The following is a 25773-nucleotide window of genomic DNA, read 5'->3' on the forward strand; positions in this document are numbered from 1 at the left end:
TAGATATTGCTTTGGTTTTTTTTGCTCCCGAGAGTTGGCTGCTTGTGTACCCCCACGCAATACTCAGTAAGTTGGTGCATAAAATGATTACTGTGTGGACGTTGGTAACACAAGGGTGGGCCGTTTTGATATGTTTTTTTTTTCTTGACACCTCGAAGCTTTGGAACTTTCTCATGTCTTTCCCAATGACCTGGCGCAGTTTAAAAGAAGGGTTTTTCATTTCATCCTAGTTCATAAATATTTACCCGTCTTTTCGTTTTACCCAACCTTGACATGGACTTTTGTCCGACACTGGAGCCTCTAGCGTAAAAAGAGGAAAAAAGAAATACGGGAAGAGTAAAACTTTCGTGTTGCCTCGTCTTATAATCTTGTATACATGGTACATGTATACATATACAATGTATACAAGATGTATTCCTCCAAAACTGAGTTATGAAGGAGTGAAGATATTAAGTGCTGATGGCCAGTGATCTCATCATAAAACGCAACCAAGTAACTTTTGAAAATTCGAGGATGACACTTCGGGTATCAAGAATCTTTAAGTGAAATAAGGTCAAGTATGACCATTGTCGGCGTCACTGGAATATCAATCTGTGTGGCTAAAGACAACCGTAAACTGTTCCAAGTTATGTTCAAGTTGGGGGAAACTAACTGGCAACATTGTGTTAGATTTGTACATATTCCCATTACTGTTCACCCAAAGTATTGAATTATTTTGCTGAAACAACGAGTGGAGGACTTCTGTAAAAATTGTGCGAGAACAAGGCCAATTTTGCATGATTCTCGGGTCAATATTTACGTTGTTACATTTATCGTAAACCAAGTCAAATGTCAACAACGCACGGTCAAAACTCTTCGTGGTATTTCCTCCACACGTCATCTCGAACGTGTTGACAATTGCACATGAAATTTCAAAGACGAAAAAGACACTGCAAACGTGACATATCCTGCTGACAGCGCCAAGTATATTGTCGGTGTAGGACAGTGCATATTGACAAGGACAGCTCTGTTGACTGCTTACAAGACCACCATAGCAATCATGCTGACGACATAGCAAGATGATGATGTAGCACTGGTTGACGGACCTCTAAACAAGCTAATACGTCATACACTTTTATGTATTTTGATGACTGGGCGGCTGGGTTGTTAAAAGTGACTTACGTGAAGAGTGGATGCTAGGATGACAAGGATCGAATCGTGATGGTAAACATTTGAGTTTTACGTTGTTCTTCGATGAACTCGTTGATAATTGTGATATGCAGATCCAAACAATTGTTATATAGTGCACTTCCACTTGTCTTTTATACATTCTGGGTGGTGTGGACGTTGTTAATGGGATCAATGCGCAGCTTCACTGGTTCTGACGTCACGCCCACCATACGCATAATCATATCTACTTCGTTGAGTACGCGCAAGTGGGAGCGGACCAGGAGCTTGGCCAGAAGGAGGTGCAGCTGAGTCTCGACCACTCGGCGTCCAATGCACGAGCGTGCCCCTACGCCAAAGGGAATAAAGGCATGTGAGTGAAGACGACTGGTAGAGCTGGTGTTTGGGATTGCGGCGAGGGGGCAGGCGGAAGTGGGTGATGATAAGTTGGTTTCAGGAACCTCCCTCAGCCATCGCTCAGGGCAGAAGTGGTCTGGATTGGTGAAATGGGAGGGGTCACGACCGGTCGTGTACACTGACAGGATGACCATTGTCTGCAGGGAAAGAGTAGCATGTTAGGTGATGCATACTAATACTATAGCAACCGAAAATTACGAATGAGACCCAATTCGGTGATATCAGGATGGATCCACAGCTTTTTTTCTTTACCTCTTACTTAACTGAGATTCTGAAATACAATCCCACCTTTTGTACCATACTGTGAGTAATCTGTGTTATCAGCAGTCGTTTTTAAGGTACGACCACGAGTTCCAGTGATGCTTCCATCGTAACAAGATTCATTACTAATGAATGATGCATTTTCAAGACACATTACCGCAAAAAGTGTTAGATGAATAATATGGACTGCCCCAGACCACAGAGAGAAGCCACCTTACCCCTGCCGGAACGACGTGGCCTGAGAGCTGCGTGTCGCGATCCAGGGCGCGGGTCTGGAAGGGGGCTACAGGGTACAGTCTCATCGTCTCCTTCACCACCGCCTTCAGGTATGGCAGGGAGGCCAGGTGTTCCCCTTGCACGTCCCCAGAACCACCCGTGGCGGCGAGGATTTCCCGACGGACTCGCTGGGCCTCCTTGGGATGGCGCCCCAGCAGGTACAAGGACCAGATGGCTGTGTGCGATGTCTGTAAGGAAGATAATGCTACCTGTGAGGAGACGCCATGGTAGATGCAGTGGTCTGTTGTTGCATGAATACATGAAGATCATACACCCCTGCATATCTAAAGTCTGCATTCATCACCTTATTGCAAGCGAACACTCCAAGCGTGTGGTACAGTCAACAGGTACGACTGTAGTTCACATGGAACACTCCAGCCGTGTGCACCGTCTGCAGTTATGAACTGAGTGTATTCGAATCTTTATCTGAGAGTACATCGCCCGCATTCAGGACCTTAGTGCACTTGAACATTTCAGCCTTATACACCGTCTGTAGTCATAACACCATATGTTAGGGCAAAGTAACCTACGCCTTCAGTTTGTCTATGTTAAGAAATAGCAGAGATCGACATCTTTAATTCGTGGAAACCGATGCAAAACAGAACCAAACTGGCGATTCATCAGTAGTAACGAAGTATTTGATGACGTTGCCAACGAATAACCCCCACGCAGCAGCAGTGTGTTGTTCTGCTATATTAGATTAAACAACGCTGCGCCTTCACACGGTGGTTATGCGTCCTTATCGTTTTTAGGTATCTCCAACGCCATGCGAACACGTTCCCATCCTAAGCATTTCATTAACATTGCATGAAAACATCACCCCCAGCTTAAGCCATACACATCCCCAGCTGAAGTCACTTGGTAACACACTACACATCCTCAGGATAAGCTCCTTACTAACTCACACTTCACATCCCTACCCATACAGTTGACACGATATCACCAAGCCCTATGCCCCTTACCAAAATAACATCCCCTGCCCCTGACCATCGCACTTTATCTTGACCCTCCTTTTATTGAGGAACTTCACTCACGGGCGTCGACGCAGCATCCACCACCATTGCCAGCCATAAGCTTTCCTACGATTCTCCGTCACCCCAAACATTCTAAACTCGTTTTCTTTTCAGAATCGCACAGTCCTTTCATTTCTTGTAAAAGTGGTACTCCGTAGACTTATCATCTTGCTTTTCTCACGAGTAACTTCGACAACAATCAAATTATTTTTCTCTAATTAGAACATTACGGCCGATAGTCTAGCTGTATAAACAAACAGAACCACGACCCGTCAAAACTAAAAGGCTAGGTACTTAGACTGATTCCATTTGACACACTATATATCTTTGATATAAACCAAATACGCATTCACAAGCGTAAACAAACCGTGCAGAATAAGAACAAGCAAGATACTGGGGAAAGACGTGCTCGAGCAAGTAACTCTAGCTTCCATTTCCACTTTCCGACTAGCATTCTTACGCCCCTGCGTGGCTACCGCCCAGAGTGCACCACCATGGCCGCTGAACCACCTCACCCATTTACAAGGATCGGGTGAAACGTGTATGTCAAGCACTCAAAAGGATCGGGTGAAACGCGTACGTCAAGCACTCAAAATGATGGTCTCGCCTCTGTGAAGGCACACAAAGATGTGTGTATTTTTTTAACACCTACTTTTGTAAATCCCAAATATGTGTATGGACCAAGCGTTAGTAAACACAACTTTGGTTGACTAGGCTTCACGGGTTGTCAGTGGCCGAACTGCTTAACGACGTCGTAAACACTCTAACTTCTTAAAGGATTAATATGGTTTTTGTGAAGAAAACTGCATTTTTTTTTTTCTTGATATGGACATCAGACATCATTTATGATATTACTCATTTTTGTTTGAAAAACGTATTTCTGTGGAAACACGTTATGTTCTGAGAGGGTTATGGTATTACACCAGCAGGAACCATTTTCCAGAGGCTCCTGCAGCTCTGAAGGCTACGCTACACTCAGTAGCAGGAACAGGATGGACTCATTTGAAGCAAGAAAATCTTTGACGAGACTGAACTCTATCTCACTTGACTGTGACACAACAGCCTCTGCCTCCAAGTGTTTACACCGCGAGTGAGAGCTCACCTTTGGCGAGTCGTTATCGTCAATAAGACGGAAAAGAGATCACTCTTGTCCAGGAACTCGCTCCAAAGAAATCCATCTTTCGTCTTCTCTTTCATAGAGTGCAGCCTTGAAGTTACATGTACGAATCCCATAAAAGGGGTCTTGCGGTCTCTCACGCGCGCGCGCGCGCGCACACACACACACACACACACACACACACACACACACACACACACACACATTTTTCATATATATATATATTTTTTTTTTTTTTCATACTATTTGCCATTTCCCGCGTTAGCGAGGTAGCGTTAAGAACAGAGAACTGGGCCTTAGAGGGAATATCCTCACCTGACTCCCTTCTCTGTTCCTTCTTTTGGAAAATTAAAAAAAAAAAAACAAGAAAGGGGAGGATTTCCAGCCACCCGCTCCCTCCCCTTTTAGTAGCCTTCTACGACACGCTGGGAATACGTGGGAAGTATTCTTTCTCACCTATCCCCAGGGATAATATATATATATATATATATATATATATATATATATATATATATATATATATATATATATATATATATTTAATGCTATTCGCCATTTCCCGCATTAGCGAGGTAGCGTTTAGAACAGAGGACTGGGCCTTTGAGAGAATATCCTCATGTGGCCCCCTTCTCTGTTCCTTCTTTTGGAAAATTGAAAAAAAAATGAGGGGAGGATTTCCAGCCCCCCGCTCCCTTCCCTTGTAGTCGCCTTCTACGACACGCAGGGAATACGTGGGAAGTATTCTTTCTCCCCTATCCCCAGGGATATATATATATATATATATATATATATATATATATATATATATATATATTTTTTTTTTTTTTATTATACTTTGTCGCTGTCTCCCGCGTTTGCGAGGTAGCGCAAGGAAACAGACGAAAGAAATGGCCCCCCCCCCCCATACACATGTATATACATACGTCCACACACGCAAATATACATACCTACACAGCTTTCCATGGTTTACCCCAGACGCTTCACATGCCTTGATTCAATCCACTGACAGCACGTCAACCCCGGTATACCACATCGCTCCAATTCACTCTATTCCTTGCCCTCCTTTCACCCTCCTGCATGTTCAGGCCCCGATCACACAAAATCTTTTTCACTCCATCTTTCCACCTCCAATTTGGTCTCCCTCTTCTCCTCGTTCCCTTCACCTCCGACACATATATCCTCTTGGTCAATCTTTCCTCACTCATTCTCTCCATGTGCCCAAACCACTTCAAAACACCCTCTTCTGCTCTCTCAACCACGCTCTTTTTATTTCCACACATCTCTCTTACCCTTACGTTACTCACTCGATCAAACCACCTCACACCACACATTGTCCTCAAACATCTCATTTCCAGCACATCCATCCTCCTGCGCACAACTCTATCCATAGCCCACGCCTCGCGAAGTTGCGTTAAGAACAGAAGACAACCTTTCAGGGAACATCTTCACTTGGCCCACTCCTCTGTTCCTTTTGGAAAATTGAAAACGAGAGGGGAAGATTTCCAGCCCCCCTCCCCCGCTCCCTCCCCTTTTAGTCGCTTTCTACGACACGCAGGGAATACGTGGGAAGTATTCTTTCTCCCCTGTCCCCAGGGATATATATATATATATATATATATATATATATATATATATATATATATATATATATATATATTTTGATTTTCCGAGAGAAGGAACAGAGAAAGGGGGCCAAGTGAGGATACTCCCTCTATGGCTCAGTCCTCTCTCTTAACGCTACCTCGCTAACGCGGGATATGGCGAATATATATGAAAAAAAAAAAAAAAAAAATATATATATATATATATATATATATATATATATATATATATATTGTGTGCGTGTGTGTGTATTAGCAAAGTTTGACATTTCTAAAGAGTAAAGGTACAGAATACCTTAACAGGGCGTCAGATATTTACCGTTTCTACCTCTGCTCTACACCAACAGTGCTCGGACACTAGTGAAAACTCACTCTAGAGGCCAATCGCTGGCTCAGATACCAAAGTGCTTAAACAACGCCTGAGCGTCTTCTGCCACATACTCATCATTCCCCGTTAAAAGGAGCGCCGTAGTATCGTTATTTTGCCTACATCATCACTTTGGGACCTGTGCCCCATTACTCCAGCTGCTTCTGTTACACCAGTGCCCATCTTATATCCCAGTGAGCACCAGTTGCATGTCGTCCTACCCAGCAATGCGTTGTTTGTTATGCCCGTGTTATTACTTTATACTCTCTCAGCATGTCACCATTACAGACGAGATACTAAACAACTGAAATAGCTATTAATTGTGCGTCGCATATATGACCAGTACTTTCGTAGGATCAGAAAGTTTCGGGTATGGTGGGAGTGGAGTGTGGCGTGCGGATGAGCTAGTGTGAGGAGCGGGGGGGGGAAGCGGTAGGCCGGCCGCGTTCAGGCACCCTGGGTCTCCCTCCGTAAATTGATTTCCACCTGCCTGTTGAAGCCCGAGGCACTCGCGCAGTCAAGGCCAAGGTCGGCGGCGGGGCTGGCGGCTGGGGCTGGCCTGAGATCCCCCACTGGTTTTCAGTAAAGCTCATCTATCTGTACGGAAGAAAAAGTGTCGTGTCTTTTTTTTTCTTCTTTTCATCAGTGATCGGCTAAAGGCGATGCTCATGTGAGAGAGATGCCTTCACTAATACAAGTCCCACTGCTCAATGATTACGCCGAGCTCGCCGGAGTATTGCAAGACACGAGCCGATTCATTTGTAGATGATATGTGATACGTTCTGCGTTTGGGAAATGTTTTAGGATTATATAGGTAATCTCATGGGAACCAAGGACAAAGCATTCATCAGTAACATGAAGAAAATGAGGAGGAACGAGGCAGAAAATGAGGGTCGGGTTGCTGATGAGTCTTATACCTTTAGACAGAATGTTTGTTGCTAAGAATACCCAGGAGGTCTCGGTGCCTTCTTCCCCCCCCCCCGGATGTGGAAATCGTAGTACGTGAAGGTGAACACGATCCTTAAAACTATCATCGCTGGAGGAGGAATAACAGAAATGAGTGAGGAAAGGAGAAAGGAGAGTCGATTCCTTCTCAGTATTATTGACGAATCCAAAGCTGAGAATTCCATATTATGTATGCGATGAGACCGACTAGTGCTTGCGAGGACTTGGGTTGACCAGGCATTAGATGTCCCAAGATTATTGTTTCTGAAAGACGTCAGCAGTCACGTGGAGGAAGGATGTTATGAAGGGGTGATGAGAAGAGGAACAGAAAACACGCGTGTCCCCGGACAGCTCCATCTGAAGGGGAGTTTCTATGGCAGGATGTAGTTATACAGTAAGGATATCTTCTCACGTCTGACGCACAGGTTCGTTATTTACGTAAGAACAGGAACAGTCTCATGAATACTAATACCAAACTGTAGATAGACACCGAAGAAGAAAAAAATAATATATCACCCAGGCTTTACGACTGGGCCAGACAAAGAAACACGTACGAGTGAAAGGCAAGAGAGTTCTACAAGCCAACGTCTCCAAGAGAAGTAAGAGAGCAATAAAGGTCAACGTGTTGTGCAAGACTGTGTCTTAAAGGGAGGTAGCAGAGCTCTATACGCAAACGCCTTGGAGAGGGTGAGATTGATTCGTTCCGGTATTTATTGTGCACCAAACACGCTCATCCTGTGGGTGGTAACGCATGAGGATTACTGGGGTCTTTGTCAGACCCCTGTGAGCTAATATGATTATAGAAGTTGTTACCAAATTGGTTTATTACATCGGGAGCTTTACGAGCCAACGCCTTCAAGAGAGGCGAGAGAAGTGTGCGGGCGAACGCTCTCAGAAGAGCACACGAGACATCTGATACTGACCGTGTCCGCTGCTGCCAGGAAGAGGTCGGTGAGGAGGCAGACGATCCTCGACTCGTCGAGATTGTCCTCCTGAAGTAGGTGGTCCAGCAATGTCAGGGGCGCCTCCCCTCGCTCCTGCCTGGCCCGCGACGCCTTCAACCCGTCCAGCACTAATTGCTTGCCTGTAGGAGGTTGGGAGGGGATCAGTGACAAACATCACGAATGCGACTGAATCACAGGGAATTACTGTGTTACATTCATCTATACTCTCTCTCTCTCTCTCTCTCTCTCTCTCTCTCTCTCTCTCTCTCTCTCTCTCTCTCTCTCTCTCTCTCTCTCTCTCTCTCTCTCTCTCTCTCATTATACAGGTCACCACCAGGAAAAGTAAACATATTGACCCAAGCGCCTTCTTAACCTCATCTTCAGGAAACGCAAGAACAATTATTCTGTTCCCTGAAAATGTAGTTAACATGCATGCACTTGGATCTTCGTGATTCACTTCCTGGTGGCGACCCTTATGTCATCTAAATCATGTGTTACTTCCTCTTACTTATTTGCATATATATCTATGCGTATTTATCTGTAATTAACCAAAGACCCCTTTCTGAAAGGGTCCAGGTATGACTACAAGACCCCTTTTTCCAAGGTTCCTGCCGCTCCAAAAATGCCTTACAATATCTACAACTTCTTGGGGTATGAAGCGAGTCAGTTGTTGTTCGCTGATGATACAGCACTGGTAGCTGATTCGGGTGAGAAACTGCAGAAGCTGGTGACTGAGTTTGGTATATGAAGTGGATGTAGAAATCTGGCGGGAAATGAGTTGGTGGAGGCAAAACTCTAGCAAGGTTGGAAATGATATGGTGGGGGTAGAAGTGTGGCGGAGGTGGGAATGATATAATGGGGGTAGAAATTATTTAATGGGAGTAGGAATAATATGATGAGTGTACCCGCTGTTTGGTGAATATTAGGACTAGAATGTGTGTGGTTGGTGTAGTTGGCTTGTAGTGGGCGCGGAAGGAATGTGGGGGGAGTGGAAGACTTGTGGGTGGTTTTATGAGGCTTGTGGTAAGTTTGAAGGGTATTTGGCACTTGTGCAGAAGTTATACAGGAATTGTAAATGGTGCGTGGCAGATGTAGAAAGTCCATAGGAGATGTAGAAGGCGTTGTGTAGGTACGAGAAGGTGTGCCGTATGCCATAAATGTAATGAGGCTTATATTGGGAGTTGATGGTGTCTGACGAATATATGAAGCACTTTGTTGTGTCTGACGAATGTATGAAGCACTTTGTTGTGTCTGACGAATGTATGAAGCACTTTGTTGGCCCATGGTAGGAGCAGAATGCTCGGGATGTAGGTGATGACTGCGAGGTCAGTCTAGTGTAAGTGCAGTGGGTGTTGTTCGCTGTTGTGGGGAAGTAATGAACTTATGGATCAAGTAGATTGAATATGGTGAGCTTAAAGTGCACCCACCTGCCGCTAGAGCACGGTCCACGGAGTCTGCGAAGCGGATCCAAACAGGGAAGCGGAGCGCCCTGGCCAGCCGCGGTGGGAAGGTCCCCATAGCACACGTCTCCTTGAAGATTCCGTGTATCGCCCCGATGAACTTCTCCATCTCTGCCTGTCTACTACTGCTGGGGGAGTCCCTGGGACCTCCAGAGTTATGGTTAAGGAAACCCAGCCTGCTTCCGAAGACCATCACGCCCAAGGCTATTGGGAAAGACAGAGGATCTCTCATTAGACTAGCGATGAACGCTCGAGTGACATGAAGAACGGGAAAGAATTTTAGTGTCATATGAGGATGGATGTGGGTACCTTATGGGTCCTGTCTTGCTCAATCTTACCGTATGACACACCAACCCTCCCCGCACTCCTCCTCTTAGCTCTTACAATGGTCTGCTGCCACAAACGCTACAAGGTTTGCTCCACTGGATCCCGAGCACCCGAGCTGGATTATGACACACAGCTGTACGCCGGTCACACAGCCACACAATACTCGGTAACACAAACTGCTTAGAAATTAGTAGGATCACAAGGGTGAGCGATATAGCAAAAACGAAGACACGCTTCAGCAACACAAACAACACGGAAATTTAGCAGCAACAGGACACTCTGCAACATACAACACAAACTATATCATCAACACCCTAGACTTCGGTAACACACACCGTGCTTGGCAACATTGTGGCCTTCTTGTCAGTGGTAATCTAGCGACGGCAACATAGAGGAAACCAGTGCTTACACTCGATGGCCCAGCGGTACAGCTGCTGCTCCAGGTTGGGCAGGGCGCGGCCTGGGAAGTGCTGGGTCCAGTAGTCCACTAGAGAGTCAGCCACCTGGGAGAAGGCCGCCTGGTGCGGGGCCACGGCGCTAGGACGTAGCAGGCGCTTGTTCAACACGCTCCGATTTTCCTTCCATTCCTCACCTTCCCTGGGGAGAGAAGATGCCCCGAAAGACTATTCAGAACTTGCGTTATGCCTAAGAATATTTTTGCATGCCTTAAGAGAGAAAGAAAGTCAGTGATTTGCTCAAGTTCAAGAACAAACATTGCAGGCGAGCTCTATTGTCTTTTTGTTTTTATTTTTACTATTATTGTTTCGCCTGCATTCTTCTCTTGTGATGTCACGTCAGCCAGCCAAAATAATATACCGTCATGCTCGAGGAGTCAAATGACATCACGACATTGCGTACCTGATGAATGGCTAGGAGTGATAGTAAACTGAAGATGATTATTATTCTTGAATGGTCCTCGGCAAGTAATATAAATAAGAAGAATAATTTTCCTTAAGTAAAAGAGAGAGAAGAAAAGTGGCAATAAGTGGCAATACCGATGTAGTACAGTGGGGACCGGACAAAGTGGTAACACTTCATAACGTAACGGTTTTGCTTTTAAGTTTTTTTCTAGTTCTCGGGGTAAAGTGCGCGGTGTTCAGAGTTTATTTATAACGAAAACGGATCATTTTCGAAAGGGTCTGGTTTCCGGACCATTCAAGTTTAAGGCCTACATAGTTTTTTTTTTACTTTATACTTGTCGTATCATAGTGCCGGATGAATGGAATAAGTTGAGATGAACTTGGCAATGCAGACAGTAAGTAAATGTTTAAAAAGTTTTACTTTAGAGGCGAAAATTCAAAAGATGGGGTCCCACGTGTATGTAGTTCCCTTCCTGTATCATACAAATAGATAATAGAAAAGATATGAAAGCATATATATACATGAAGGCAGCCATTATTATATACATACACATGCATAAAGCTGGAAAAAAAAACACAGGTTATATGTATACAAACATTTGCATAAACATATGCAGCGTTACATAGCTGCCAACATGAAATATATACAATGTTAAGAGACGGGGTAATAAGAGTGTAAAACTCTCTGGAACGCACGAATAGTAACCGCACAGATGGTTGGCTGTGACGACACAGAGAGGCAAGTGTTGCCGCCTTGTGGAGGCAGGGAGTGCCGGGGTATCTGGCCATGTACTGCTACTTCTCGGTTCACTGACCTTCCGATGCTGTTCACGTGCACAGGGTAGATGCCTCTTTTGACCAATGGATATCTGAATTTACAAGAACGTTAAGGCGCTTCAAAACATCAGAACGAAGTTAGTTGTGTGTGTGTGTGTGCGTGTGTGTTTCCACTGCGGAGCAAGTGGATTACATATTCAAATATGTCCCCATTGCGAAGGAGGCGAATGCAGTACTGATTTGTTATTCTCCACTGCAAGAAAGGAGTGGAGGGCATTTTGCTGTACCCATACGTTGTCCGTCCGTGTGTTCGTACCATCTGACAGAGTATTGAATGTATGATCGTCATCTACGATAATTATGAGTGGATTAAACTGTGACTTTTGAAGAGTTTAACTTCATGCCAAGTGAACTTATGCGTATGACACTGTGCTGGCCGTAAATGAATGTCGGACAGATGTCATCGGGTAATTAACCATGATTACGTACGGTTCCCAAGCGCTTTATCGCCACAAGTGTGTGTGATACATGCATAAGTTTAACAGCTCGGTACTATAGTTGTGATAACTCTGTATTCACCGGAGACCGGTTACGTGAGCAGCAACTGTACTCAGGTCATTCATCCCACCCACATTGCCAAACACCCAATTTAATATGTGATATATACCTTCATTGTCATGCATTGCACATGACAGCTAGAGACTGAGTGTGAACGAATGGGGCCTTTTTGTCTGTTTTCCTTGCGCTACCTCGCTGAAGTGGGGGTAGCGATGGTGTTTTCTGTGGGGCGGGGTAGCGACAGGAATGGATGAAGGCAAGTATATGTACATGTGTATACATATGTATATGTCTGCATATGTGTATGTATATGTTGATTTGTATATGTGCATGTGTGGGCGTTTGTGTGTATATATGTGTGTGTGAGTGGATGGGCGGTTCTTCGTCTGTTTCCTGGCGCTGCCTCGCTGGCGCGGGAGGCAGCGATTATGTAATATATATATATATATATATATATATATATATATATATATATATATATATATATATATATACAGGCGACTGAATTCCCTCTTACCTTAATACCCATTAAATGCCATCTAATGTGATATGAATAATGCTTGAATAAAATGATACATCGCGAATTGTTTTGCTAATTTTTCTCTCATTAGGCATCAACTTATTATATCCGTATCTTGTATTTCCTCCTCACCTTCCTTCCCTGCCCTGCTTTATCAAATCTAGGATTTCCCTTGGAATGGTGACATCACCGCCTGCATATATATATATATAAGCGAGACTGCTTCGCCTGACCTGGTAAATTCATGCTTCAAGTAGGTGGCTGTAACTCAAAGGTATGTGTCAGAATACACAAACACTACAGCATGCGACCCTGCACAAACGCACAGCTTATACACACAGTCACGTACACACACACACACACACACACACACACACACACACACACACACACTGGTGTAAAGTCGTTGGGGTATTCTGTAAGACGTCTTATGTGGATATGAATAGTATTACGTACTCATATCCTGTCTTTCACTCACATATGATATCGAGGCACACCCACACACATATACTCAGATGTGTACTGGAGGGTGAGTGATAGCGTGTGTGTGTGTGTGTGTGTGTGAGAGAGAGAGAGAGCGTGTGCTGGTGAATACATGAGAAAGTGAGTGGGAGAAAAATTGTGAAACTGAGAGTGTGTGAATTATTCTAAGACCTTAATAATGATGGACTGTAATTAGAGGTTTTAAATGCGATTCATTCATATTACATAGCATCTTGTATAGAGACAGAACTTTAAAGATCCTGCCAAAAATACATTCACCCACATGACTGTGTCTACATTACGACTATCTGTGTTTTCGTCATATATATATATATATATATATATATATATATATATATATATATATATATATATATAGAGAGAGAGAGAGAGAGAGAGAGAGAGAGAGAGAGAGAGAGAGAGTTGGGAGGACCAGTTAACGCGGTAGACTGAAACTGCGTTTCACCTTGAGGCGTCGATAATTACACAGGGGAAGGAGACGATGTAACAATAGAGTGAATATTTGATAAAGAGGAGAGTTAGAACGAAGAACAGAGAGGAAAAAAAGATATTAGTCCTGGAGGTTAGACAGTATATCACAAGGACAGGTATACGGCAATATATTAGCTCACCACATGTCCGTTTAGGGAACCAAAACGACAGAGAGAGAGAGAGAGACGCTCAGTTCACAGACGGGGATGAATACGAATGAACGAAACCCCCCTTCACGAAAACAGGCGCACCACCGACACACACGAATGAATCGTCGTGTAACTTTAACGAAGTAAGAAATGGCTGTGAAACTGTGGAGGGGACGACTCAAACACATGTGATGACGCATTCGTGCGTCATCATATCGTGGTATACCTAGTTCCGATAGTGTTTAATTAGGGTATCCAATGACCCTGGGGTATCTGAGGGCAACCTTGAGCTGTTGATTAGTCGACTCCATGACCCCTTCCTCCCCTCTGTTCTTACAACTTATCTTATCACGATCTGTAGTGTAGCAGTTAGCGTTCCTGACCGTGACGCAGCATTCACGGGCTGGTCAAGGTCGCGCGCATAGGTCGGTCCACAGTCAACCCAGTTGTTTATCCTCCCATAGAGGTTGGTCGATAAAATGCATCCTTGCCTCAGGCTAGGATATATATATATATATATATATATATATATATATATATATATATATATATATATATATTTTTTTTTTTTTCTTTTTTTTCTTTCAAACTATTTGCCATTTCCCGCGTTATCGAGGTAGCATTAAGAACAGAGGACTGGGCCTTTGAGGGAATATCCTCACCTGACCCCTTCTCTGTTCCTTCTTTTGGAAAATCAAAAAAAAAAAAGAGAGGGGAGGTTTTCCAGCTCCACGCTCCCTCCCCTTTTAGTCGCCTTCTACGACACGCAGGGAATACGTGGGAAGTATTCTTTCTCCCCTATCCCCAGGGATATATATATATATATATATATATATATATATATATATATATATATATATATATATATATATATATATATATATGACGTACGCACAAACACACTCAAACATTGCTTTATTACTCATTGAAATTACACCGATAGGATCTACTCCAACATATCTTATGATCAACGTAAGATACTAAACGTAGGCTAGGAATAATGACTTTGTTTCATGCGTGGCTTTCATCTCTTGTCTCTCCTCCTTAGTGTTACTGTAACATCCACTCCACCTGGGGTATCCCACAATACAGAAATAGACAGGTCTGCCCGTTAGAAACTGGGAGATCCTGTTTGGATGTCGAAAATTCCGTTTCTTCTCAACAGTTTTGCACCGTTTATACGGTTTCTGTTGAAGCCACTGGTTACTGTTGTGGGGTGATCATAAAGCCACAAACGCTATCTTCTAGTCAGATTTTCCCCTCCTATGTATTGATTCATAATTTAAGTATATCTTCTTTCTAATATCTTGTTTTATTCCCTAACACCCTTTTCTTTATAGTTTTCTCTCTGTGAAGCACACTTTCTTTTTTTTTTTTTCAAGCGAATAAAGTGTGTCGCTGAAGGAGAGGTGCGAGGTGTGGCTGACACAACGGGATGGTGTTGCTGGAGGAGGAGCGGCCGCTCCTCAGCACCCGCAATACAAACACCACGTACACCAGCGGCGCGCCGCCGCGCGCGTGTGGGTGTGTGTACGTAACGGTGGCCCGCGCCGCTCTCTCCCAAGACCTAGAAAGTTCCAGCGCCTCAATCTAAATCAGTTGTGTATTTGGTTACTGTCACGCGGCACATGCCGCAAACAGCATAGATGATTATTGCATTTTTCCATCATCAGTGATCGCGATTAGATAGATTGGTCCCCTATTTTTCATGCTTCTTGCTACCTGTGGAAGCAGTAACGCGACCAGTCAGGCATTCATAGATCGCCGATATTTTTTGAATCGGTGATTAGACTCATGTTGCATAAAGTGCTTTCAATCCACGGTGTGGGATTAAGTAAACAATTTCTTTTCAGTCAGTGGTCGGGTTCACATAGCGCACATTTTCGAATCACTGATGGGTTTCATGGCATGTCATTCGAATCAGTGGTCATCAACTCCATAATACGCAAATTGCTCTGGATTTGTAATAGGGTTCATAGTGCGCTTTTTTTTTTTTGTAAACCACTGGTTAGGTTTCTATTGCACAACTTGATGTTGACAGGTTCATACTACGCGAACTGATTCGAATCATTAGTTTGGTTCATAGTTGGGTGCATTAGTTTGGTTCATAGTTGGGTGCATTGTTTTGAGTCATCGGTCGGGTTCCTACTGCGCAAATTGTTTTGGGTGATGTGTCATCTCGTATTTTCTGCACGCACATTCCTCATTAAGGATTGTGAAGCACGAGAACCTCTTTCCTGGATTCATACATTCATACACGGCGGCTGTTGACTGGATATACGCTGTGTACGACCGTTACCTGATCAGAAATTTGAGTGAGAATGAGAGAAAGTTACAGAGAACGGCACTGAACACCATCCCGTCTGGCTGAGGTCAGCCCGGTCACTCACCGGTCAATGTACTCGTTTTCAGATCGAGAAAAAATTGAAAGATTTATGTGATAGATATTGTGCAGCGACTTATATGCATTACTTTTCATATGTGTTTTTATATGATTACGCTCTGAATATGTTATTCACTGATGATTCTGATCTGATCGTTGAGAGAGAGAGAGAGAGAGAGAGAGAGAGAGAGAGAGAGAGAGAGAGAGAGAGAGAGAGAGAGAGCAGTGATAAAAATTTGTGTATGTAGTTGTGATTAAAAAAAAATGTTATGATTAGTTAACATGTTGGGGTTATTCCACATCATCCAATCACCTCACCATCACCTCACTATCCAGTCATCATCACCCTGGAAGCCTCATTATCATTTACCGAGTGACACAAACACACGAATCGCGTATCATGCCTCATCATCATCTCTTCACCATCATCCTACTAACATCTTGGTAACCTGTGTATCATGCTGGGAACCTTACAATCATCCTGGACACATCACTATCCATTCATCATTTGGTCGGGAGCCTCATCATCATAAGCCTCACCATCCTCTCACTATCATTGGGTTATTTTCATCATTGCTCTAAGAACTTTTCACCCTCACACCCCCAGCTACCTGACGAATACCTCAAGAGAACCTCACTAGGAACCTCAGCATTCCCTCATCGTCATCCCTTACAACCTCATTATTTCTCCACCACCGTCTTGGTTCATCCTGGAAACCTCACCATATCTTCACCGTCAGTCATCCTCGCCCTTCCATCACAATCATCCTGGTAATTTTAAGCGACATGCCAGGGGGTTGGGAGGACTCAGCCCGATCCTGTGACACACAGTGGTTGGACGGGAACACGACACTGATGCTAAATTTGGTACACATGTGTTGTTATTACGGGGGCAGCCTCTATAACCCCCTCCCCTTCGTGCTGGTGTCCTGACATCCCCTCCCTCCTCCCTAACGCCCTCGCTCAAGTGTCACCCAGAGAATTAGGGCCCACCCACCCCGCTCCTCTCTCCTTTAATGTCACCCGAGACCAGCTAGCATTCCGTCCTCCAGACGTCACCCAAAACAGCATCTCATCCTTCAAGTGTCACCCAGAGCCAGCAGGTAGCCCCTCCAACTCGTCACCGAGGCTGGCTTGACACATTACACAGTTACTCCCATCCCCGTGTCACCCAGGCCACCTCCTTCCAACAGCCTAGCCAACTCGTCCCTGTCAGCCTTGTATGTTGTCGCTCCGAGCAGCGTACTTCTCCCCCCCGACCTCCCTAGTGTTGCCAAGCACCAGCACAGCCCCTCCTAGCACTACCCACCTTCCCTCTCTCCCTTGCGCCACTCAGCTCTGCCTTAACCCTAACCCTCCTGCCCATTACCCACTCTGTGTGTAAGGACCACCGACCCCCGGGAGCAAGGTCAGATGATAACACATGATATAAATAGCTCATCTCGCTTTCTCTCCAGTTGCCTGCTACACTGTATTTGTTTACGGCTGATAACCTTGTGTATGTTTGAATCATTCATCCGCCATTATTTTTCTCTTTTACCGGCACATTTATGTATTGCTGTCGCGAGTGGTTGATACCTCAGCAAAACGAGTTTGGGACGAGTGTTACATGACCTCCCCACAGACGTAACTTGTGATTGTAGTCGGTGCACGTAATCACGCTTAATATTAACAGCCGCGTACATTCTCTTGCTCAAGAAATGTATGCAGACGTTGGGGATATGGTGGTCTGGTAGCATCTCTGGGTATGATAAGAATCCAGAGGGACGACTCTGCCGTTCATCGGCCAGTGAGCCAGGAGTGTGGCCTCAAGGACGCACTAGAGAGAGAGAGAGAGAGAGAGAGAGAGAGAGAGAGAGAGAGAGAGAGAGAGAGAGAGAGTACAATGGTCTAATAACCCCAAGAGCGACGCTTGGTACCACATCCCGCCCGGGCGCCGTGGCCATGTACTCGGCCGAACCTATATACACACACACAGACACACCCCACAGCTCCTCAGTTATGAGGCTCATTTGATCATCTCTCTCTCTCTCTCTCTCTCTCTCTCTCTCTCTCTCTCTCTCTCTCTCTCTCTCTCTCTCTCTCTCTCTCTCTCTTGGGTGATATCTGGCGTATGCTGCACGTGAGTAACGGGCAAGAACTTCTTGTGCATTACATCCCATACAGTGACAGCAACATTGTATATTATTGCCTAAATCATCCGTGCAACACGGGCTGGTTAATATTAGGCTGTAGGGTAGACAGTAGCCACCGAGGCAATGACTACCTTCTTCCTGACTCGAGGCAATGACTACCTTCTTCCTGACTCGAGGCAATGACTACCTTCTTCCTGACTCGAGGCAATGACTACCTTCTTCCTGACTCGAGGCAATGACTACCTTCTTCCTGACTCGAGGCAATGACTACCTTCTTCCTGACTCGAGGCAATGACTACCTTCTTCCTGACTCGAGGCAATGACTACCTTCTTCCTGACTCGAGGCAATGACTACCTTCTTCCTGACTCGAGGCAATGACTACCTTCTTCCTGACTCGAGGCAATGACTACCTTCTTCCTGACTCGAGGCAATGACTACCTTCTTCCTGACTCGAGGCAATGACTACCTTCTTCCTGACTCGAGGCAATGACTACCTTCTTCCTGACTCGAGGCAATGACTACCTTCTTCCTGACTCGAGGCAATGACTACCTTCTTCCTGACTCGAGGCAATGACTACCTTCTTCCTGACTCGAGGCAATGACTACCTTCTTCCTGACTTGGGGTGTGTGATAGTGATACCCAGAGCTACCTGAAGCCGTATTGGTATAACGTAATTCTTAACTGCTTTGATCTGAATAACTCGAGAAATACTGAATGCATCGAACATTCTTTTTTTTTTTTTTCTTGACCGTAAAACGGCAATTCCGAAACAAAACACAAAAAAAGATTTAGATATGAGAACGTGAAATAAGAATTTCTTCCTCCCTCATTTTGGATTTCTTAGTAAGAGCTGTTCAGACTAGGAGGAACTTAGGTGTCTGAACAGGCTTCCCTGTGTCTAATTCCAATATATATTAGCTGTTATGGTGGTACCAAGTATGTAAATTTAATGTGTTAGGCGTTGGACTAACAGTCATCTAGGGACAGAATGAAAATATTGCAAGAACCTTGATTTAAGAGAAGTTAACCATAAGTAGGCTGTATCTCCCCCAGTAGGAAATCCTATGTAAATGTTAGTGTAAGAGGGGAGTTGTAGAGAGACGAAGGAGACTGATTCAGGAAAAGGAGATGGGACAGTACCCACCCAGTCGTCAGAGTAAGAGGACAATGGGTTATTTCTTGAAGAAAATTGTTATTGAAAGGGAGGAAGAGGGTAGGAGGCAGGACAGAACCTAGGGGCACACCTATGCTGATTGGGTGAATAGGGAGAGGTTGATCCATCATCAGTGACGGAGGTGAGAAAACAGAGTGAGGAAGAAAAGCCAAAAGAGGAAGTTTGGAGGTCATAACCTCAAGTGCCTCTCCCTGTAAAAGCTTTCGAGAGGTCAAGAACTACATCACAGGATCCCTCCAAGTCTCTGAGAGAGGGAAAGAGGATTACCAAACAATATAACATCACATGGCGTAACGTTGTATTCACACCTACACTCACGTACATCAGTTATGACTGTTGTGACTTTAACACTGTTCGCTTGTGTTTGATGTTGTTGATTTGTGTATGACCCTGGTGACCAGTGTTTGACTATTACTCGAACCTGGTGACTATATATATATATATATATATATATATATATATATATATATATATATATATATATATATATATATTGTTTTACCTTAGTGCATGATTTTCAACCTGTAGTAGCAAATGTTTTGTTATATCGACTACCATTTCATCGTATCAAGTGGTTGTTAGTGTCCAGCAATTGGTCCTGTTAACTAGTTTATCTTATTGACTGGTATTTGACTAGGCCTACCAATTATTTTCTCTGATGAACAGTATTTCGCCCTTGTATTTGGTGTTTGACCTGGAGGGTGTATTTAGGCCCAGGTGAATAGTGTATATCCCTAGTGACTAATGTTTATTTACCCCACGATCACAGGTATTTAGCCATAGTGACATGTTTGGTCCTGGTGACCAGAGTTTGACCCTTGTTACTAGTGTTTAAACCGGGTGACTTGTGTCTGACAGTTGTGATTCGTGTTTGGCCTTTGTGACCACCATACCCACAGTGAGAGAGCCCCACAACTCACATGAAGAAGAGGCCCCTCCTGACCTGCCGGTCTTGGTTGTAGAGGAGCCACGCCTCGGGGATGAAGTGTCGTGGATACTGCCCCTCCGAGGCGAACACCTGCCTGACGGCGGCTGGGTCGGACACGAAACACCAGCTCGGAGCCTCCAAGAGTCTCCTTGAAGACGCCCCCGAGTTCCTGGTGTCGCTGGGAGATATACTTGTGGTAATGCTGTACGCCGCCCGCAGCTAGGAACTCCGGTAGGGTACCCAGGAGAGGGTACCCGCGAGGCGTCGGTAGCTCCTCAAAGGTCCTTAACTTACTGGGGATGGATCGGCTCGGCTCCGGTGGGAGAGGTCTTACGTCTAGAGAAGGCTTGAGGTTCTCTATTGTGGCAGCGAGGGTGGCTCTGTGCCTCCGCTGAACCGACTTCAGGAGGGAGTTGACTCGACGGAGGTGACGCCGAACTAGCATAGGAACAACAGTAGCCATCGTTGGTTCGGATTTTCAACCGTATGCAGTTCACTCGGATGAAACTTAAGAAACGGTGTTTTGGTTTTAATTTTCAGACAAGACCCGCTATTACACGAAGAATCATGTTCAGAGTCATGGGTGTACGAACACACAGCGACTATGCTTTTGATTCAATCAAATACTGCCGTAGACTGACGCTGTTGGGACACGGACCTGGCCTTAAGAATGACCTGACCCGCGCCCGCGCAGAGTCGTCCAGTGAACTTCGTTTTTAGTCTTCTTGTTATCTAACTAAATGTGCAGTATATTGATTATAAAATTCGGGTATTGAAATCAAATTTGATTGCTTTTCATAAGGCTTGAATAACACGGCTTGTGTGCAGTTCACAGCGCCATAGTAGATTAAGTCATGCGTCTGGCAGGGGGCGCGAGATGTGAATGGGAAAACAGTGAGTAACGAAGCGGGCGTTGCTTGCCTGTAGAGAATGTTACCTCCTGCCTCCTGTCACGTAACCACTGGTGGTAATGATGTTGATATACTCTGTTTCCTTTGCAACAGTTCTCCTTATTCTATAGACTCTGGATGGCCAGTAAGTTTTCCCAGTGCAACGGAGCAAAGTGTTTTGTAATCTCACGTGAGAGACGGAGGTGGAAAGTTCTTTCAAAACCTGATATTGACTTCCTGAAGTTACCCCGGTTCTCATGGACACACTCTCTCTCTCTCTCTCTCTCTCTCTCTCTCTCTCTCTCTCTCTCTCTCTCTCTCTCTCTCTCTCTCTCTCTCTCTCTCTCTCTCATAATCTCGAGGATATCCTGACTAGTTTTTCTTTTCCAAACTGTCTCTTGCCTTGCCCTCCACTGGCGTCCTAATGTTACCACTTTTATCATGAACTAGTTAATCCACTTTGCCTGATCTTTCCACCAGCGTCCTTTATCGCCACTTTTACCACGCTCCAGGGAATCAACTTCAGCCCCCTTGCGCAACTTTTCCCTCCCCCCCCCCCTGCCACTGGTCATTGTTCTGGGCCTCAGAATGCAGGTGTTCATCTTGCCTCACACTTTAAGATCAGCTGTGTCCTCCACACGGTTCGTTGCAGTGCCACGTATTTTGTCCTTTGTGTCCTCCCCCCCCCCAAAAAAAAATAATATATATATATATATATATATATATATATATATATATATATATATATATATATATATATATATATACATATATATATATATATATATATATATATATATATATATATATATATATATATATAAACGACGACTATTTTAATCCCTTGAGAACGAGGGTACGACCTTTGAACAGGGCGGTAAGGCCTTCCAGCTACGCTACGATTCTTGAGCACGACAGTACGGCCCTTTAGCACGACAATACGGCCATTTAGCACGAGCACGACAGTACGGCCCTTCAGCACGACAGTACGGCACCTTAGCACGACAGTACAGCCCTTTAGCACGACAGTGCGTCCATTTAGCACGAGCACGACAGTACGGCCCTTTAGCACGACAGTACGACCTTTTAGCGCAAGATTGGCGTTACCCATCACCCGACCATTAATTCTTACCTTCGTTCCTCACAATCATTTTATGAACAGAATAGATGGTTATGTTAAACATAAATGTCAAGATAGATAGAACTTGGAAGCCTAGAGTAATAACTTACAACAGAGGATAAAAAAAAAAGTGTTAAGGAATGGCATTCTTCCTTCAACAGGAATCGCTACTTTATGTTGACCTATGGACACTTAATGGAGGAGATATGTCTTCCCTAGTATTATTAAGACACCTGCAACTGCAATATAACCATGGAACGTAGACAAACAGAATACCAAAATTAAAGGAGTCTCAGAATTTATAAATTCTATGATAATGGACGAATTAATAAAGGTTGGAGAAATTCTAACGTAAATAGACTTTTTTTTTTTGTTTAGGTAGCTAAACATGATTCTTTCTGAATAGTTTACAAGTTCTTAGATTAATCATTCATGCTAAAAAAAGTGCTAAATGCACACGTCCAGGTTCTAACGCTTTAGAATTCCAAAATCTCATATCGGAACCTTTATTCATTTTGTTCAATTAATGCTGCGCGTCAGAGAAATACTGTTGTAATAGTTGTATAGTTAATCTTTTAGATGTCTGTTAAAGGACAAGATATATTTCTTAGATAATTTCCTTCGTGTTAAAAAGCGCTGAATAAACATTAGATTCTAACAAGTTTACATAATCCACAAAATCAAATGTATATATGTGTGTGGTGATAAAAAGAGTGTGGTTGAAATGGTTTGGTCACATGGAGAGAGAATGAGTGAGGAAAGATTGACAAAGTGGATATATGTGTCAGAGGTGGAGGGAACGAGAAGTGAGAGACCAAATTGGAGGTGGAAGGATGGAGTGAAAAAGATTTTGAGCGATCGGGGCCTGAACATGCAGGAGGGTGAAAGGCGTTCAAGGAATAGAGTGAACTGGAACGATGTGGTATATCGGGGTCGACGTTCTGTCAATGTCAGGGCATGTGAAGCGTCTGGGGTAAACCATGGAAAGTTTTGTGGGGCCTAGATGTGGAAAGGGAGCTGTGGTTTCGGTGCATTATACATGACAGCTAGAGACTGAGTGTGAACGAATGTGGCCTTTTTTGTCTTTTCCTTGCGCTACCTCGCGCGCGTGCGTGGGGAGGGGGTTGTCATTTCATGTGTGGCGGGGTGGCGACGGAAATGAATAAAGGCAGTAAGTATGAATTATGTACATATGTATATATGTATATGTCTGTATATGTATGTACATGTATACGTTGAAATGTATAGGTATGTATATGTGTGTGTGTGGATGTGTATGTTTCTACATGTGTTTGTGGGTTGGTTGGGCCATTCTTTGGTGTTTCCTTGCGCTGTCTCACAAAGTATAATATATATATATATATATATATATATATATATATATATATATATATATTAGATAATTATGTATATGGGTTCCCACAAGACTGATTTTTGTCGTTTTAACTGATTCTGTAGTTCTGTGATGCATATCTTGTATTCTTTCTTGTAGGGATTATGTTTTTAAACGTATTTGTGTTTCAAATAAAATTTAAGAACCAAGAAATTATTATGATCATGTTTAAATACATCACTGAGCATCACCAACCCCACCACCACCAGGCCAAATTCGTTGGCGAGGACATGTTCAAGTTGATGTGTGTATGTTGACGTGGAGTTGAGGCGGAGTTTGCGATAAACATTCTGCGAAAAGGTGAATCATGGGCAGACCCCCGGCCGTTGCAGTCGTGAGACAAGAATTAATGTTAACCACCATAGCCAGACGCACTTTTCCGACTCTGCTTGTAAAAAAAAAAAAGAAGGAAAAAAAAAAGATGGATGAGTACTGCAAATAACATTGTACTATCGTTCCTTTCCCAACAGAAAACCATATATTATTTATACAGCTAATAAGAATCCGAATGAAGACGTTTAAGAAATGTAACTGCCAAAAAATATGCGTTTTGTCATAATACCGAGAATTCGTGGGCTGATTATAAAGTTGACAACAAGAACTTTGACGTGTCCAGTTCCCAGTACCTTGTCCTCATCATTGTCTATTTACTTGATCAAATGGTCCTCTATACTTTAGAATATATGTGTACAGATATACTGATACAGAGTGTCATACGATATGATACATCCCTGTAACGTAACGATTGATGAAAGTTGATGAAAAAAAATGACCTTGCGGTGGATCTGGACAGCGCCATTACGGATGACAACACAAGCGACATGCATGGCTCCTAAAACTCAGGCTTACGAGACACAAGGGGTCACCCGTGCTGAAAAAGTAATATATAAACGTCTTTCCTGCGATCACTACTGCGATAGCTAATGAACTGTTTGCCAACCCGTTTTGCATCTCTTTGATATACAAGTCATTGCCGCTAGTGAATTAATCGTCAGGAATATCTTAACAAAGGAAGTCTGGCAGCAGTGTCTTGCTTGGGTGGGTCCTTTTCAAGGAAGGCCCGACTAGTAAAGCATTATTCTCGTTCACTTGTGGGCGTCTGAGTCAACAGTTTTTATTTTCCAAAGTTTTGTTTTTTCTTAGATTTTGTAGAATGAGGCATAGAATTCACGTCTGCAGCTCTTCTTTCTCGTGTAATTTACGTTTTACAAAACTCGATTTTCCACAGAACCTTTGTATCTTGGATTTATATCATTTCCTGTTTATCTCGTGATAACTTTGTATTATAATGCACTTTGTTATATATGAAGTAAAAGTCTTTTTTCAATATGTTGTCTGATAATTTTCACTCTCCATATTATTTGTGATGCAGTAACTTACAGAATTATCACAATATAAGCCAGGGATAAAATCATGATGCAGTTCAACTTTATAGTACCATAAACTTTACTATTTGATAATATTATCGTATTATTTGAAACGGCTTTATTTTATGTACTTATGTGCACCAATGAATAAACCATTTTGCAATAATATGAATATTATTGTTCTTAACTTATTCATCCGCCTAACATACTTCATAAGGAAGGTAGATACACTTTCATAGTTTAAGGGAAAAGCTATAATGTACAGGTAACTACAATTAGACACAGGTATGTACTTGTTAACATACGGCTGGCTGGTCGCGGCAATGCTTAACATCCAGCATCCGTCATTAAGTTTCCCCCTCACAATCTTTACGTCGATCTGTCTCATCTCTGGCACCACCAGAGTCACTGTCATCATCTGGATTCTAGTCAAGATCATTCAGCAGTGCAGCCTTCTTGTTAGCGTAGCTTCACAAGTGAAACAAGTACGGATTTGTTTATCATAATTAAAGATTCCGTTCACCTTTGGTCTCAGATGTCATTCTTTGTTTATTTTCCCATCGTTCTTTTAAGCAGTGATAGAATGTGTTGTCTCATAGTTAATCCGCAAAGTAGTATATTCATTTAAGGTTTACATATCAATCTTGTAGCAAGCGAGATGTGTCATT

General features: G+C 43.6%; 1 protein-coding gene across 1 annotated transcript; it reads right to left on the reverse strand.

Moving 5' to 3' along the window:
* Window positions 1-643: 643 nt before the first annotated feature.
* Window positions 644-20962, reverse strand: sad (Cytochrome P450 family protein sad). The gene is given in 7 exon segments (XM_071673590.1): window positions 644-1700; window positions 2043-2288; window positions 8067-8227; window positions 9515-9751; window positions 10284-10471; window positions 20328-20455; window positions 20457-20962. Coding segments are annotated over 7 exon segments (1701 nt in total). The 5' UTR covers window positions 20799-20962; the 3' UTR covers window positions 644-1301.
* Between the last annotated feature and the right edge of the window lie 4811 nt (window positions 20963-25773).

Source organism: Panulirus ornatus, chromosome 19, assembly GCF_036320965.1.
Source record: "Panulirus ornatus isolate Po-2019 chromosome 19, ASM3632096v1, whole genome shotgun sequence".
NCBI lineage: Eukaryota > Metazoa > Arthropoda > Malacostraca > Decapoda > Palinuridae > Panulirus > Panulirus ornatus.